The 17049-nt window shown below is 31.3% G+C and overlaps 1 protein-coding gene across 1 annotated transcript; it reads left to right on the top strand.

Moving 5' to 3' along the window:
- Nucleotides 1-1664: 1664 nt before the first annotated feature.
- On the top strand, nucleotides 1665-2538 carry LOC133793835 (uncharacterized). Its single transcript, XM_062231093.1, has 2 exons — nucleotides 1665-2108; nucleotides 2196-2538. Exons 1-2 carry the CDS (start codon nucleotides 1687-1689, stop codon nucleotides 2362-2364), a joined length of 591 nt encoding a protein of 196 aa, XP_062087077.1. The 5' UTR covers nucleotides 1665-1686; the 3' UTR covers nucleotides 2365-2538.
- The last annotated feature ends 14511 nt before the right edge of the window (nucleotides 2539-17049 follow it).

A 17049-nucleotide genomic window follows, 5' to 3' on the forward strand; every position in this document is an offset into this window, starting at 1 on the left:
GGTTGCCGAAAGTATTCCGCGTTGAACTTCTTGGTGAAGCTGATGCATCTCAAAGTAATTAACAAGTGCAACAATCATTACTTTGATGGTTTGCTGGAATTGTTAGTCGACGCTATGACTGACGGAACAATTTTACCTAAGTCTAACTATGAGGCGAAGGCAAAGTTGCGGAGTATTGGATTGGGATATGAGTCCATCGATGCTTGCAAGCATGACTGTGCACTGTTTTGGAAGGAGAATGCGAATTTGGAATTCTGTCCGGTTTGTGGTGAGTGTCGCTGGCAAGATAATCGTGGGAACGGGAAGAAAGTGGCCCATAAGGTCATGCGGTACTTTCCGTTGGCGCCGAGATTGAAAAGGCTGTACAGTTCCAGATATACTGCAGAGGATATGAGATGGCACTATTCTAAAAGGCCAAGGGAAGATGGTGTGATGAGGCACCTCGCTGACAGTAAGGCGTGGAAGCACCTTGATGAGCTGTACCCATCTTTCGCAGCCGAACCTCGAAATGTTAGGCTTGGGTTGGCTACAGATGGTTTCAATCTTTTTGGGAACATGAGAAACTCTTACAGCATGTGGCCTGTGATACTTGTCCCATACAACTTGCCGCCGTGGAAGTGCATGTAACCACAGTCATTAATGTTGTCTATTCTTATTCCAGGTCCTTCTTCACCTGGAAAAGATATCGATGTCTATATGAGACCTTTGGTTGACGAGTTGAAGGAGTTATGGATGAATGGTGTCGAGACAAGAGATGCATACAATAGTACCTTGTTCAATATGCGTGCAGCAATCTTGTGGACCATTAACGATTACCCAGCTTATGCTATGATGTCTGGGTGGAGCACAAAAGGGTACAAGGCGTGTCCCACATGCAATGAAGAAACTCCCTCTGTAGGGATTAGAAGTAAAATTGCATACATTGGCCATAGGAGATTTCTTGATATGGATCATGAATGGAGGAGCAAACGAGCACTATTCGACGGTAACAAGGAACTCGGGCCACCATCGAAACATTACTCCGGTGATGATGTGTTGAAGCAATTAGAGAATTTACTGATTAGACATCCTGGGAAACACAAAGAATTTGGTGGTGTGAAACGCAAAAGGGCTCCGATTGAACTTAATTGGTCGAAGAAGAGCATATTTTTCGAGCTTGATTATTGGAAGGAGTTATTGTTGAGGCATAATTTGGACGTAATGCACATTGAGAAGAATGTTTGCGACAGTGTCTTGGGAACTTTGTTGAACTTAGAGGGAAAATCTAAAGACACTGACAATGCAAAACTTGATCTAGCAGACATGAAAATTATGAAAAAACTCCACCTCCGCAAAGAGGGAAACAAGTGGAAGAAACCGCACGCCAGTTACACCCTCAGTGTCCCGGAGCGTCGAGTTTTCTGTGAATTTGTGAAGTCAGTTGAATTCCCGAACGGTTTTGCTGCAAACCTTTCGAAGAATGTCAATGTCAATGATGGCAAGATAAGTGGGTTGAAATCACACGATTGCCACGTGTTGTTTCAGCAGTTGTTGCTCGCCGCAATTATGTCGTTTTTGGTTCCGGAAGTTCGGAAGCCAATTATTGAGTTGTGCGGTTTTTTAAAAAAACTTTGTGCACGGACTTTGAATGTGAAAGATCTTGAGAAGATGGAGACAGACATTATCACCATTTTATGCAAGTTGGAAATGATATTTCCTCCAGCATTTTTCGACATTATGGTGCATTTGGTTTTGCACCTTCCGAAAGAGGCAATTCTTGGCGGTCTCGTGCACTTTAGGTGGATGTATCCCATTGAACGTTCAATGGGAGTTTATAAACAGTATGTAAGAAATCGTGCACGTCCAGAAGGTTCAATCGCAGAAGCTTACGTGGTGAACGAGGCTTTAACCTTTTGCTCAATGTACCTGCGGGGGGTTGAGACTCGATTCAATCGACCTGAGAGGAATGACGATCGCGTTGAATCCCAACCAAATCGGGAATATTCTATTTATAAGGCTGTTGGTCGTCCATTTGGTAAGAAATCAAGTATGCTCCTCAATCCGCAGTTAAAGCAAAAGGCTGAGTGGTATATCTTGAACAATTGTGCCGAAATTAAGGAGTACCTTAGGTGTGTTTTCTAGTATTTTTTCAATAATGATGTTTGGTTTATATACCGAGTAAATGCCAAAATCATAGTTTTTTTGTTCATTTGTAGTGAGCATATGGATGAATTAAGAAGACGGGGGGGCTCGAATCTTGAAGTTCAACAAGAAACTGATTTTCCTCAGTGGTTCAAAGAAAGAGTATGTATATTAGTCAATTCTTTTCTGAAACCCCACTTAGTCAATCCAAAACTAACTTTCAATGTTAATGTTGATAGGTGAACGGTTTGCATGAGTCAACACCTACTGAAGTGAATAATGAATTGTATGCTCTCGCAAACAAATCAAGCGGCACCGTGTATTCATATCCAGGGATGATAGTGAATGGTGTGAAATTTGTGACTCGTGGTCGTGATATGAAGCTTAAAACACAAAATTGCGGTGTAATGGTGCCAAGTGAGGAAGGAGTGAACTACTATGGAGTTTTGGAAGAAGTAATTGAATTGTCCTACTTGATGGGTTACAGTGTTGTCCTATTCAAGTGTAGATGGTTCAATACAAGTAGAATTAAAGTGGAATCCAATTTTACGAGCGTATATGTGAAAGAAGAATGTTATAAAGATGATCCTTTCGTTCTCGCATCTCAAGCGAAGTTGGTGTATTATCTTCGAGATGTGGATGATTGGAGGCTCGTTAATGAATACATTCCAAGGAATGTATGGGATTTCTTAAATTCTGATGTTGATGATACTGAGACCACAAATGATATACCAATATTGCAAGAAGTTAATTCTTCTTCATTTCAGTTGTGGGTAGAACTTCCAATTTTTGATAATCTTCAGTATGATCGGGTTGATGTCAATGCCACTGAAGTGCACAACGTTGATGATTTGGTTGGCGAAGGCTCAGATGAATTTGTTGTCGATGATGAAGTTGAATTTGAAGAGGACACGTTGGCCGAGTATGAAGACGATGAGGATGACGATAATGTTCTAGTTGATAGTGATAGTGATAGTGATGTTCGTAATGATGGTGTAGTTAGTGATGATGAGGACAGTGATATGTAATTTAAACAAGTGTATGTAACTTTTTATTTAATTCAATGAAAACTTTATTTATTATCATTAATTAATGATAGTATCAGATATAGGTACACACGCACCTATTGGATGCTTTGGGGATAGTCAATGTATTCATGTACTGGTACTCATTTTTTCAATATATTTGATGAAATATGTTGAAAAAATGGGTAGTCGCACATGTCTGCTTACTATCTCTAAGGGATCTATTAGGTCGGAATAGGGTAGGTTGGGAAAGACAATGAGTAATAAAATGTTAATTCAATAACAAAAAACAATAGTGATGCACCTAGTGGATGCCTTGGGGATAGTCAATGTATTCATGTACTGGTACTCATTTTTTCAATATATTTGATGAAATATGTTGAAAAAATGGGTAGTCGCACATGTCTGCTTACTATCTCCAAGGGATCTATTAGGTCGGAATAGGGTAGGTTGGGAAAGACAATGAGTAATAAAATGTTAATTCAATAACAAAAAACAATAGTGATGCACCTAGTGGATGCCTTGGGGATAGTCAATGTATTCATGTACTGGTACTCATTTTTTCAATATATTTGATGAAATATGTTGAAAAAATGGGTAGTCGCACATGTCTGCTTACTATCTCCAAGGGATCTATTAGGTCGGAATAGGGTAGGTTGGGAAAGACAATGAGTAATAAAATGTTAATTCAATAACAAAAGCACCTAGTGGATGCCTTGGGGATAGTCAATGTATTCATGTACTGGTACTCATTTTTTCAATATATTTGATGAAATATATTGAAAAAATGGGTAGTCGCACATGTCTGCTTACTATCTCCAAGGGATCTATTAGGTCGGAATAGGGTAGGTTGGGAAAGACAATAAGTAATAAAATGTTAATTCAATAACAAAAAACAATAGTGATGCACCTAGTGGATGCCTTGGGGATAGATAATGTATTCATGTACTGCTCCTCATTTTTTAAAAATGTTTGAGAAACATTTTAAAAAACTGAGGAGAAGTACATGACTCCTTACTATCTCCAAGGGATCCACTAGGTCGGAATAGGGTAGGTTTGGAAATACCATAATGAATAAATGTTAATTTTATAACAAAAAACAACAGACATACATAATTTGAATTAGTTAATTAATGAATATTTTAATGTAGAATGGCCGAAACAAGTAATGATATAGGTGGTGGCTCCAAGAGAGGCAGGGGAGCTTATTACGGTGCCAATATCGAGAAGGAGCTGGCCATAAAAAAAGTTAGTCATTTGAAAGTAGAGTTTGATAAAGAAACTGGAAAAGCTATTCAAAAGTACGGCAAGTGGTTCAACAATTCCATGGCTCGTTATTTGCGTAGCACCGTACCCCCAACTACACTAGCTTGGGAACAAGTAAAACCAGCTGATATCGAAGTTATTCGAAAGAGACTATCTGTAAGCATTCTTTAAACCTTTAATAACTCGTTATTAATTTTGTCTATCTTCATAATATTTTAACAAATTCCAATTTTAATTGTGATTTTAGGAAAAATTCATTTATCCAGAAGACAATCTAGTAATCAACGATGCCATGGTAAGACAAATGCAAAAACATCTGACTGATTGGCGCCACACGATGAAGAAACACTGGGTAGATGTTGGAGGAGAGGTGGACAATGAGAGAGCGAAGTCAAAACCTTTTGTGTCGATTACTTCTTCTGATTGGGCAATTTTGTGTGATTTTTGGACTTCTAATTCTCACCAGGTATGTCGTAGATTTTACATTAATTTTTAATTATAAAATTACAATTTAGATTAATGAGTACTGTTTTCTTTTTGAAGCGTATATCGAAGAAAAATAAAGAAGCTCGAGCTAAAATAACCATACCAGGAGGACACGGTTCCAAATCCATCGTTGCCCATGTTTATGATCACGTAAATTATAATACCTTATATCCTTACATTTACGAAAATATTATAAATGTCACAAAGTTTAAATAATTTGTTTTTTTAGATGGACCCATCTACTGGCCAGCTCCCGAGCATGATCGACACATTCGAGCACCTGCACAAGAAGAAGGATAAGTGGATTAGTGATGCAGCGGCGACAAAACATGTAAGTTGCATAACCTTAACTAATTTATGATCATTTAACTTTAAAAAAGTTTAGTAAATAATTATTAAATATTAATTATTAATTGGTTGTTGTCAATTAGTAATTATTTATTAATTATTAATTAAATTTTTAACAATGAAATCTTTATAATCTATGTGCCAATATTTTTATGATTAATGATTGTGGACTAAGATAAAAAAAGAATGTAACTAATGTTGTCCCCGTATCAGGGAGCTTGCGGGCTAAAGTAAATTTGGTCATGAAAATCCATTTCTGATTGAAAAACATGCAAATGTAGTTGATGTATATGTTTGGAGACGTAAATTCCCCATTAATGGAATTAACTGCACCTACCGTATATATCAATAATATCTTCATGATTTTCAATCAGAAATGGATTTTCATGACCAAATTTACTTTAGCCCACTTGCTCCCTGATACGGGAACAAAATTAATTACATTCTTTTTCAATCACTGGTCTGCAGTCATTAATGACAGGATGTTGGCAAATAGATAATAAAGTTATATTTTATATGTTGTTATATTAAAAATTTATAAGTTAGGTTTTCAAATAATGTTATATTGGAATTCGAAATACGTGCTTTTTATTATGCAGAATGAGATGACCGAACGTCGAGCATCGCAGAGTACGGCCCCTGCATCATCTGCTGCTTCTTGTGTCGGCGATAATGTCGACGGTCATTTCCCGCCTGATATGGATATTGTCACGGATGTCCTTGGACCCCGCTCGCGTTATAAGAAAGGGTTTGGGGGGTTGCCTAGGTTGAAGGCAATTGGCGCAAAGAGGACAGCATCTTCGTCAACTTCTCAAATGTCCGGGCAATTGCCACCTGAAGTGGACACCATTTTGCAGCAAAATCAGGACATTATGCTAGAAAATCAGAACCTAAAGAAGCATGCGACTAAACTTGAGAGTCGTCAACGGCGTCAAGATCTCCTGCTCAGTGCTTTGTTGAAGCAGGTTGGTCAATTGGCTCCTGGTTTTACTGTTGACTTACCAGACCAGGATTCGGACGAGGACGATGATGCTGACGGGGGCGGGAATGATGAGGCGGCCAGTACTCATTAGTAGAACTTTTTTCTATTTATTTAAAATTTAATTTATGAGACATTTATTTTACTAAATTACTTTTATATTTTAATGTTTGGTGGAGACAATAAATATTAATAGTTGTAATTTTTTATTTATTAATTTATAAAATTTTAATTTTAATTTTATTTCTAATTAAATAATATTACTAAAAAATTAAATAATTATTAATATATTAAAATTGAAAATTATTAATTAATATTAATATATTGAAAATAATATTAGTAATTTAATCAAAATTATTATTTTAAAAATACTTTTACCGGCGCAAAATTACGTCGGCAAAAAGTTTCAATCTTAACTTCACATATACATCTTTACCGGCGCAAAAATGTGCCACTAAAAAATTAAACTATTGCCAGCGCATTATTTCGCCGCTAAAAGTGTTTTCCACAATATCGTGACAGATTTTTTTACTGGCGCATTAATATTTTTACCGGCGTATTTTTTCGTTGCCAAAAAAGGCCATTGCCGGCGCAAAACTGCGTCGGCAAAAACTCCATGGGTTTTGCCGGCGCAAAACCATACTTTTGCCGACGCAAATTTGCGCCGGCAAAAGTCTCCTTTTTTGTAGTGTTTAGAAAGGACAACCACATATTTTTTTTGTCTTTTGATAATACATTTTTATAAAACCACATTACAAATATATATATATATATATATTTATATTTATAGATACATATATTATATGGATAAAGACCTCGTCTATATATATAAAAGAAGTGAAAAGTGTGGAATACACATGCATGAGTGAGTCTCTCATAGTGTTTTATGCCACGTAATATTGCTCTTCAAAATTATGTGAGATTGAATTTTATAAATTGTTTTTATCAATTTTCAATTATAGCTAATAAAATACAGACATATATGCGCATAACTAACTTAATTATTGCTCACAAAATATTATAAGTTTTAATATATTATATAAATATATATTATGTTATATATATAGCAACATATACCAAAACTAAGAAAGCCATCGCCTCATGATCAGCTAACCACGTTGCTTTATCTACATGTCTTCAAACAAGCAAGGGCAAGTCACAATTATTTTTATTTTTTTGACAAACACAAATTCTTCTTATTTAACTTCAAAGAAAATATAAAACAACGATTAAAATAAAGAAAAACAAGATCATCTTATAAAGATGAAATCATACCTAAATTTACAAATTCTTTAACATATCTATATTTTTCTTGAGGGTACACCACTAGTAGTAAAAAAAAAAGTATTATCTAAGAACCAAGGAGCAAGGAGAAAGACAGTGAAGAAATAAAGCCAAATAAGAGAAAGATAAGGTGGATATGTAAGGTCTTCAAATTATTGAATATAATTGATTGAACCATGTTATTATTAATTTTTTTTATCATATCTTTAAATAAAAAATAATTAAAAAAAAAAGTAGAATTCTTCAACACTGTTAATTAGTATAAGGCCTTGAGGGATTCTTACAGTTTGGTTAGCTGAACTTTTGTTTTAATTTTTAGCTTTCTGTAAAGTTGATGAGATTAGCTTATTTAAAAAAAAAAAATAGAACTAAAACCAAAATGCATTGAAAACCAAACCAGTGTGAAAAATATTTTTAGCATTTCAAAAGCCAAAGAGTGGTATTTTAAAGCCCAATCAACCAACCCCTAATCATCTCAAAGATCAAATATGTTGTTTAAAAGAACACATCGCAATAAGTGCGAGATTTACGTATCTTTTCCTTTGCTCTTTGATGCTTGATGACTTAAAGCTTGAAGCAGGGTGACCAGAGAGGAATGAATACTAAGACCTTGGCGAGTAAAAATTATGTTAACAAAATCTTCTCACACATCATATATTTGATAAAGTTAGTAAAAACTACTCTACAAAATTTTGCTAGTTAATCATGCTATTAAATAAAATTATCTTTGCCCCCTTTATGATTAAAAATTATTTTTAGTTTGGTCCAACAATGGACTTGTACAAAATATTACTCACTATGGAATTGTCGTTTTTATAATAAAAAGCATGCAAAGGACGTTTTGAAAAGGTCGTGGCTTCTGTCCCACTTACTTATTACAATTCATTAACCCATCTCCATATGCACCCACCATGAATAAATAAAAAAAATACAAGCCAAGGTCGGATTAATTAAAGAGTAGTAAGTGATTTGATCGTTCAACTACCATTGTTATACTATTTTTATATACATACATATATAATAAAATATACTACCACTATATTATATATATGTGTTCTTTAAAGTTATTTGAGCACATATGGATACCTTGGAAAGATCATAAACAATTTTGCATGGTTATGGTTGTGGGTTCATAGAATTTTTTGCTTTTGAATTGGCTAGAAAGTTCAATAATATTATTATAAGGAAAAAAGTACGTGTGCTTATAATTATAAGAATAACCTGAGAGATCGGTGGTGACTGGTGATAGGGGTAGTTCAAGTGCTTTTTATGTGTTCTTTGAGTTTAGTATATATTGTAAGAATCATGTCTATAATATATATTAGGTAGAAGCAACTTGCAATGCACGTTTGCCTAGTTTTAAAATTGTAAACATTATCTATAATGTTAATATAAAAACTAATTCACTGTTTTTAATGTATATATATATATATTAGAATGAATTATAGTTCTATAGTATATATAAATATTTATATCAATAATCTTTACATATATGACATCTAATATAGATATATATTTACACAGTTAAATGACATAAATAAAATACAATAATATTTAAAAAGAGATTAATAATAGAAATAAAATAATAATAGAAAAAGTCATAGTAGGGTAAACAATAATATACATGCATAAACTATTTTTAGTTTCTAATGTATCTTACAATATCTTTTGGTGTGAATTTGATGAGGAAGAAGATATCAAATCACTTGATAAAAAACAAATTATCATACAAATTTATAAGATAAAAAAATGATGTTGGCCTTTATTATTTTTAAATAAATATGATTTAATTATTTAAATTATCATAAAATATTTTTAAAATATCCTATTTTAATTAATTAATTTATTTTTGTTTAAATTTATATTTGTTCTAGTTTTTTTATTTGACAGGGACAACAAAAGATTATATATTATATGTTTAATATAATATTAAGTTTAAATTTAATTAAATTTTATTTAAGTTATAGAATATATGGTTTTATTATTTTTAAGTAATTATTATTGTAAAATATCTCAAAAATATCATATTTTAATTTGTTTAATTATTTATTTATTTAAGTTTAAGTCGTGTTTACAATCTACCGTTAAATATAAGAATATTATGTTAAATATAAGAATATTCCGTTAAAATTAACAGAAAAAAAAACCGTTAAAAGCAAGAATTTATGTTATCTACACATTTTTTATATAGAAGATATATATTTTTATATATATATATATATTTGGAAGGATCAAGTGTTGAGAGCACTATATAACTTATTGGGATATTTGCGGCAAAATCTTCTATTATTTTACAAAAGTTGCGATAAACCCCCCAATAAAAAAATTTGGTGGCAAAACCCTCTTCTGTTAATGGTTTGTTGCAAATTACTATTTTAGTGTTAAATGACATGTAAACAAGTTAAGTGTCAACTAAGATATATGTAGTAACATTTTATAGGGTCACATGTCAAAAAATAAATAATTATTATTTTTTAAAAAATAAATTTAATTAATAAAAAAATAGAAAAATAAATTTTAATTATGTATTATTATTTTTAAACACTAAAATATTAGAAAAAATAATTAAAATACTAAAGCAACTTAAAATTAAAAAAATTAAGAATTTTTTTCAAATAAATTTAAATTTTGAAGGGAATAAATTTAAAAACTTTTTTCAAACAAATTTAAGTTTCGAAAAAAAATTAATTAATTTTTTGTATTTTAAATTTTGTTCTAGTGTTTTAATTATTATTTTCTATTATTTCAATATTTTAAAATAATAATAATAACAATAATAATACATAATTAAAAGTAACCATAACTTAAAATTGAAAAAAAAATATTTTTTATATGATTTTATTAGTTAAATCTATTTATTTTAAAAATAATAATTTATTATTTTTTGACATGCGACCCTATAACGTATTGCCACGGGTATCTTAACTGACGCTTAATTTGCTTACCTAATTTTTAATACCTAAAAGAGGTAACTTATAACAAACCGGAAGTCAGTTTTTCCACCAAAATTTTGGATTGAGGGGTTTGTCACAACTTTTGTAAAAAAATAAAGAGATTTGCTGCAAATATCCCTAACTTATTCTAGGGTTTTGCCGGATATAATATATATACTAATTGACATGAATTTGTACAACTTTTAGAATTATGTATATAATATAGTTTATTTGAGATGGAATTTGTTATATAATTTTAGTTTGTGTATCATGCATCCTTATAAATTGGCCACTAATTAGGTACCAACATCGATGATACACATTTTAATTTATTTTATATATAGATCTTGCCTTGGAACACTGATGGTCGGTTAGTGCACAAGCAAGAAGCTACCAGTTCTTTTAGTAATAGCTCCATTATTTAGTATAGGTTTATATATATATATATATATATTTATATATATAAATGCTATTGGAGCTCCCACAATGATCAGTGTCGTTGTACTTGGTAATGAATATATTTTTCTTTGAATGAATTACAAAAAGACAAATAGATAAATATATGAAGTAGTGGAATCTCTATAAGCATACATTTGATAGGTTATTTTTATTGAGTACTATATTGAAAGAGGCCCAACACAGATGAATAAAACTACTCATATAATAAGTAGAAGAATCATGAGTAGTAGTAGTCAACTTTCTCACTGTCAACCATGTGCATGGGATCAATTTTTGAAAGGGATATGATATATATATTTATAGACGTGACATTACATCTTTTAAATACTTTCATTCATAATTAATTATGAATAAATCTACACAAATAGTATTGTATATTAGTATAAAATTGGTTCTGAAAGGAACTACATTGAATAAAGACTAATTATATTAAGCAATATAAAAAGTATGGAAAATGATATATATTGTAGGTAATAATGCATATATATGTATAGTAATATTTTCAGCTGGTCCCTGATATGAAAATTCTTTTGGAACTTTACCCTAATAATTGAGGCAGCTTAATACTATTATATATATATATATTCCTATTAGCTAGGATTTATTGGATTATTATCAAATCTTCTATACTGATCAAAAGAAGCTTCATCATATATATGCTATAAAAGTGCTATAAATTATAGAATTTGAAATTGAATTACCAAAATCTTCTAAACCAAAACTTAATTAATGCCCAAAAATAAGTACTACCAATAAGTATTTATATATGTATGTTTTTACGAGATTACTTTTTTATATATTGTTTATTAGTGATTGTGATTGCAACTCTGTTGTGCTTGAGAAACATAAATAAAAGAAGACTGCGTAGGAGGAGGAAGAAACCATGGCCAGGAGCAGGAGCTGGAGCTGGAATGTTCATGTGGCCAAGTACTATTCCTCTCTCTGGGAATGAAATAAAAAGGAGAAGGAGGGACCACGCTGACTATATATATATATATATATATATCAACCCCACTATCATATCTGCAGGTTAATTATTGGGCTGACCAACTTAATAAAGTCGCTATATATAGTAGTGCACCCCACCCATCCATGGCCATGGCCATCCCATCCATGGCAATGACCCTGGCCCATCCAATTTTCTTACCCTTAACCCACTTACCACGATGCCTTTCTCCATTATCACTATCACCTTTTTTTTTAACTCTCAAGCGTTTAAAGAAGCTTAGTTAAACAGGGTTTTATTATTATTATTATTATTATTATATATGGTGAATGAAAAACAAAAATTTAAATAGAAAGCAAGAAAAAGATATTCTAACTATTACTTATGCTGATTAGGATATTATTATTATTATTTAATATTGGAAAATCAAGTAATAATTAGAATATTATGTATCCATGGGATATATATCTTTTTCTTGTTTTCTATTTAATTTTTTGTTTTTCATTCACCATATATAATAATAGGGAAATTTGAGTTTTTATGCCTATTAAGGTGTATTAAATCAAAAAAATGCTAGGCCTTCTAATTATTTTTAAAAAATACCAAATTTTTTACAATGCCCAAAATACTCCTTCCATAATTTTTCCATCAACTTCCTTTTCTCTCTTCCCTCTCTCTTCCTCAACCCACTCCTCTCAACTCTCTCTCTAGAAAAAAATTCATGGGTAAGGTAAAATATAATAGAACTGAATGTAATAGCAAGTATTCCTTACTTAGAACGCTAAAATATTGCATTTCGAACAGATCTGGATATGATTTTTGAGTTTCTTTTGCGATTTTATTTCAGATCTGAAACTTTGAAATCTACAAAAAATCAACGTGGTTCGATGGTGCTCGATGCCAGCTCAATGGGGCCTTCAAAATCAAGATTTTCATGAAGAAATCGATGTTGCTCGATGGTGGTTCGATAGAGGTTCGATGGTGTTCGATGCGATTCTTGCAAGATACGTAATTTTTCACTCGGGTATCCGTTTTGGGTGATTTTTTTTTTATTGTGAGTATTTTTTCAAGATCTACATATTTTAGATGTGTATATACACATTTGGGAAATATAAATCTTGAAAAAATGACAAAGGCAAAACATACCTCATGTTCAAGATATGTTTTGGTATGTTTTCAAGTTCTAAACTTTAAAAATGTGTATGTGAACATCTAAAACGTGTAGATCTAAAAAAATTCCCAAAATAAAAAAAAAATATCCCAAACGGACACCCGAGTGAAAAATTATGTCTCTTACAAGAATCGCATCGAACCACCATCGAGCAACCATCGAGCAACGTCGATTTTTTCATGAAAATATTGATTTTCAAGGCTCCATTAAGGTAGCATCGAACACCATCGAGCAACCATCGAGTTGGGCATGATTTTTGAGTTATTTTTCATATCTGAAACTCTGAAATATGTAGAAAATTGACTTTGCTCGATTGTTGCTCGATACCAGCTCGATGGGGCCTTCAAAATCAATATTTTCATGAAAAAAATGTCGTTGCTAGATGGTGGTTCGATGGTTGCTCGATGGTGGTTCAATAGTGGTTCGATGCAATTCTTGTAAGAGACATAATTTTTCACTCAGGTGTCCGTTTGGGATGATTTTTTTTATTTTGGGTATTTTTTTGAGATCTACACATTTTAGATGTTCACATACACATTTTCAAAGTTTAGAACTTGAAAACATACCAAAACATATCTTGAACATGAGGTATGTTTTGCATTTGTCATTTTTTTCAAGATTTACATTTCTCAAATGTGTATATACACATCTTAAACGTGTAGATCTTGAAAAAATACAAACAAAAAAAAATCACCTCAAACAGACACCCGAGTGAAAAATTACGTATCTTGCAAGAATCGCATCGAACACTATCGAACTACTATCGAGCAACATCGATTTTTTCATGAAAATCATGATTTTGAAGGCCCCATCGAGCTGGCATCGAGCACCCTCGAACCACCATTAAACCACGTCGATTTTCTGCAGATTCCAAAGTTTCAGATCTGAAAAAAATCGCAAAAAAAACTCACAAAACATGCCCAGATCTGTTCGAAATGTAGTATTTTAGTATCATAAGTGATGAATATTTGTTGCTACATTGAGTTCTATTATATTTTACCTTACTCATGAATTTTTTTTCTAGAAAGGGAGTTGAGAGGAATGGGTAGAAGGAGAGAGAGGGAAGAGAGAATGGGAGATGGATGAGAAAAATTATGAAAATGATATTTTTGGTATTGTCAAAAGAATTTACATTTATTTTAAATGATGTAAATGTCTAGCATTTTTTTTTATTTAAATAACCTTAAGCATAAAAACTCAAATAATAATAATAATAATAATGTCAGTAGTATATAAAGACACTTTATATCATGTGTATTTTTATTGAAATAAAAACGAACACTTGTCAGTAATATGTATCCATTGTCTACGAGGATATAATAAATAATAATAATTTTTTAAAATAGAAAGTGTGCATTTTATTATATTTTTCGAAAACAAAAGTGTCTTTTTTCTTCTTCTTCTTCTTCTTATTTTTTTTTTATTATTATTATCGGGCGAGACAATTGTGGAAGATAATAATTGGATAAGATATTCCTAGAATCCATCAATATATTGGAAAGAAGATAATTATATCAGTAATATGGGAAGGGGAAACAGTCAGAGAATATGTATATTAATTATCCTTTACGACAGGTAAGTAATCTTAATAAATATAAAAACGCAATGTGTAAAAGGTTGTTTACATACCATATATATATATATAAAAATATATATAATTCGATATTACATTCATTTTTAGTGGCCGTACGACGTGGACACCGGTTATAAATATATGATTTCATTGAATATCTTTTATTACCCTTCTTGTCAGTGTACACATAACATCTATCGTTTCTTTTAGTACTATTATTCGTTTCTTTTGTTGGAGATTTTGAATCATAAAAGGAATTATGAGTGAGTGGATTGGCCCTTTACATTTTCATTTGCCAAGAAAGTAATTAGACTTTCCTTCGTCTCTCTCTATATATATAAATATATGAATTTGATCATAATCAAATTTACATATTAATTATATATGTCTATATATAATAACGTACACTTATTTATCCCTTATTGCAAGCAAATTAAGTACATACATTAACTATTCGAATTTACGTCTAAATACATTATTGCAATAATCAAACGCAAAGTTCAAACTTTGAATTGGTAAACCAAAAAGGGCTATATAACTAATTAACTATAACATTGCTATAAAAAAAAAGATCGTCGCTATAATATATTAGTGCAACGCGAATTTAATGTTTTATTTTTATTTTAACTAATTCTATATAGTACCACATTCATATCGATTATATATCATCAAGCCAAAAATATATGTTAATAATTAGATGAACATATATATAATTAAAATGGTATTATATAAAGCGTAACCTTTTTATTTTATATGAAGGTTGTGGCAATCGACAGGGAGCTGACTCCGTATACTTATAAACACACACAGCACAACACGCTTTTCCATGTATAAACATTAATTTTTATATAAAAAAACTTTAATTATTATTACTTTAGGAGGCTAATATGGTCAGATTAGAAATAATAAACTTTTTTTTCGTGGTCGTGGACCTTAAATATTGGAATCATCGCAAGTATCTCGTGACTATGGCATGCCTTATATAAGTTTTCGGAGAGAGTAATATAATTAAGCCGCCTATAAATAACCAAGCTCAATTCATTGTCTTTTCTTCATTTCTTCTAATCTCTTTATACATATATCTCAACCAAGCTCTTCTTCTTCTTATCATCTCTAAAAAAAAATTCAAGGTATGATTTTCTCTTCTATTACTCCTCTCCTCTTTATTCGATATATTCCATTTGATTATTTATATATGAATACATATATATAATGCATTATATTGTCATATATAATATATATGCATTGGGCTCAATTTCAAGGTTGATCATGATATATATCGCCAAATTCAACGTCAAACACAGAAATCATTAAGACTTTTGGTTATGTTGAATTGTTTTTTTAATGTGTTTTCGTTAAATATTTATTTCCGGCGAAGAAAACCACCGTATTTTTCATATATATTATTAGCGGCTGAGAGTGATATGAGGCCCAAGATTTTTCTAACGTGCGCCGTTATTTACAACTCGAATTGGATTGCTCGGGTCACACCTGGCTTGTATAACTTATTTATAATTACGTCTTAGCGCATGTTAGCAGTGTTTTACGGCTGGATTGGTGGCGGTCAATGCCCAGTCAAATTTCAAGTTAGTTTAGTTCTCTACCATCCAAGTCCCACAAAGCACTTTAAGCGTTTAAAATGACCATATTGCCCATGCCGTAGCCCCTTTAGTTTTCTTGTCTAAGAGGGCAAAAGGGTAATAAGCTACTTAATTTTGTTTCGGTCTTGTCTAAAAGAATTTTAAGTTTACAAACTTTTTGGCTCACCTTTGTGTTTTATATTTAATGTATATTTATATAATGATAAACTTTACGTTTTGTTGTTTTTAAAAGTTATGTAGATAATTAATGGTTTAGGCCAATTAATGGCAAATTTCACCAATTCTGCGGTTAATTATTTCATATATTTATTTTTCCTTATGTTGTCCGGATTTTCATACACGTACCCTTTTTATCATTAATGATACTAAAACCGAATCATATCACTATTTTGTTGCCATGTACTTAGGGCATCAACATATCACTATTTTTTTCCATTAATAATATTAACAAACCCCTTTTAATTATCATATGATAATATAGTATATATATATTTATATATCATATAACATCGCGAGATCTCCATCACATCTTATATTTTTGGTCACATCTTTAAACAACTTGTAAGCTTATTGCAGTGTGTATTGGTTGGTTTAGTTTGATTGAATAAAACTCTTCCTTTCTTTCAAAAAAAAAAATTGTAGTTCTATGAATTCTATTATTATACACACCCCCTCATTCAAATCAAATTTCATTAGAGGGATTTTCGCTTTTGGTCACTTTCTCATTTTTTAATTGAAGGCATGTGTTAGTTTTTTATGATGAATTCTTACACACTTTAGCTTTTTTTATTTATTTATTAACTTCTTTCCCACAAGAGTGAAAGAAAAAGTTTACCCTTTATAAAGTTCTATATATT

Source organism: Humulus lupulus, chromosome 8, assembly GCF_963169125.1.
Source record: "Humulus lupulus chromosome 8, drHumLupu1.1, whole genome shotgun sequence".
NCBI lineage: Eukaryota > Viridiplantae > Streptophyta > Magnoliopsida > Rosales > Cannabaceae > Humulus > Humulus lupulus.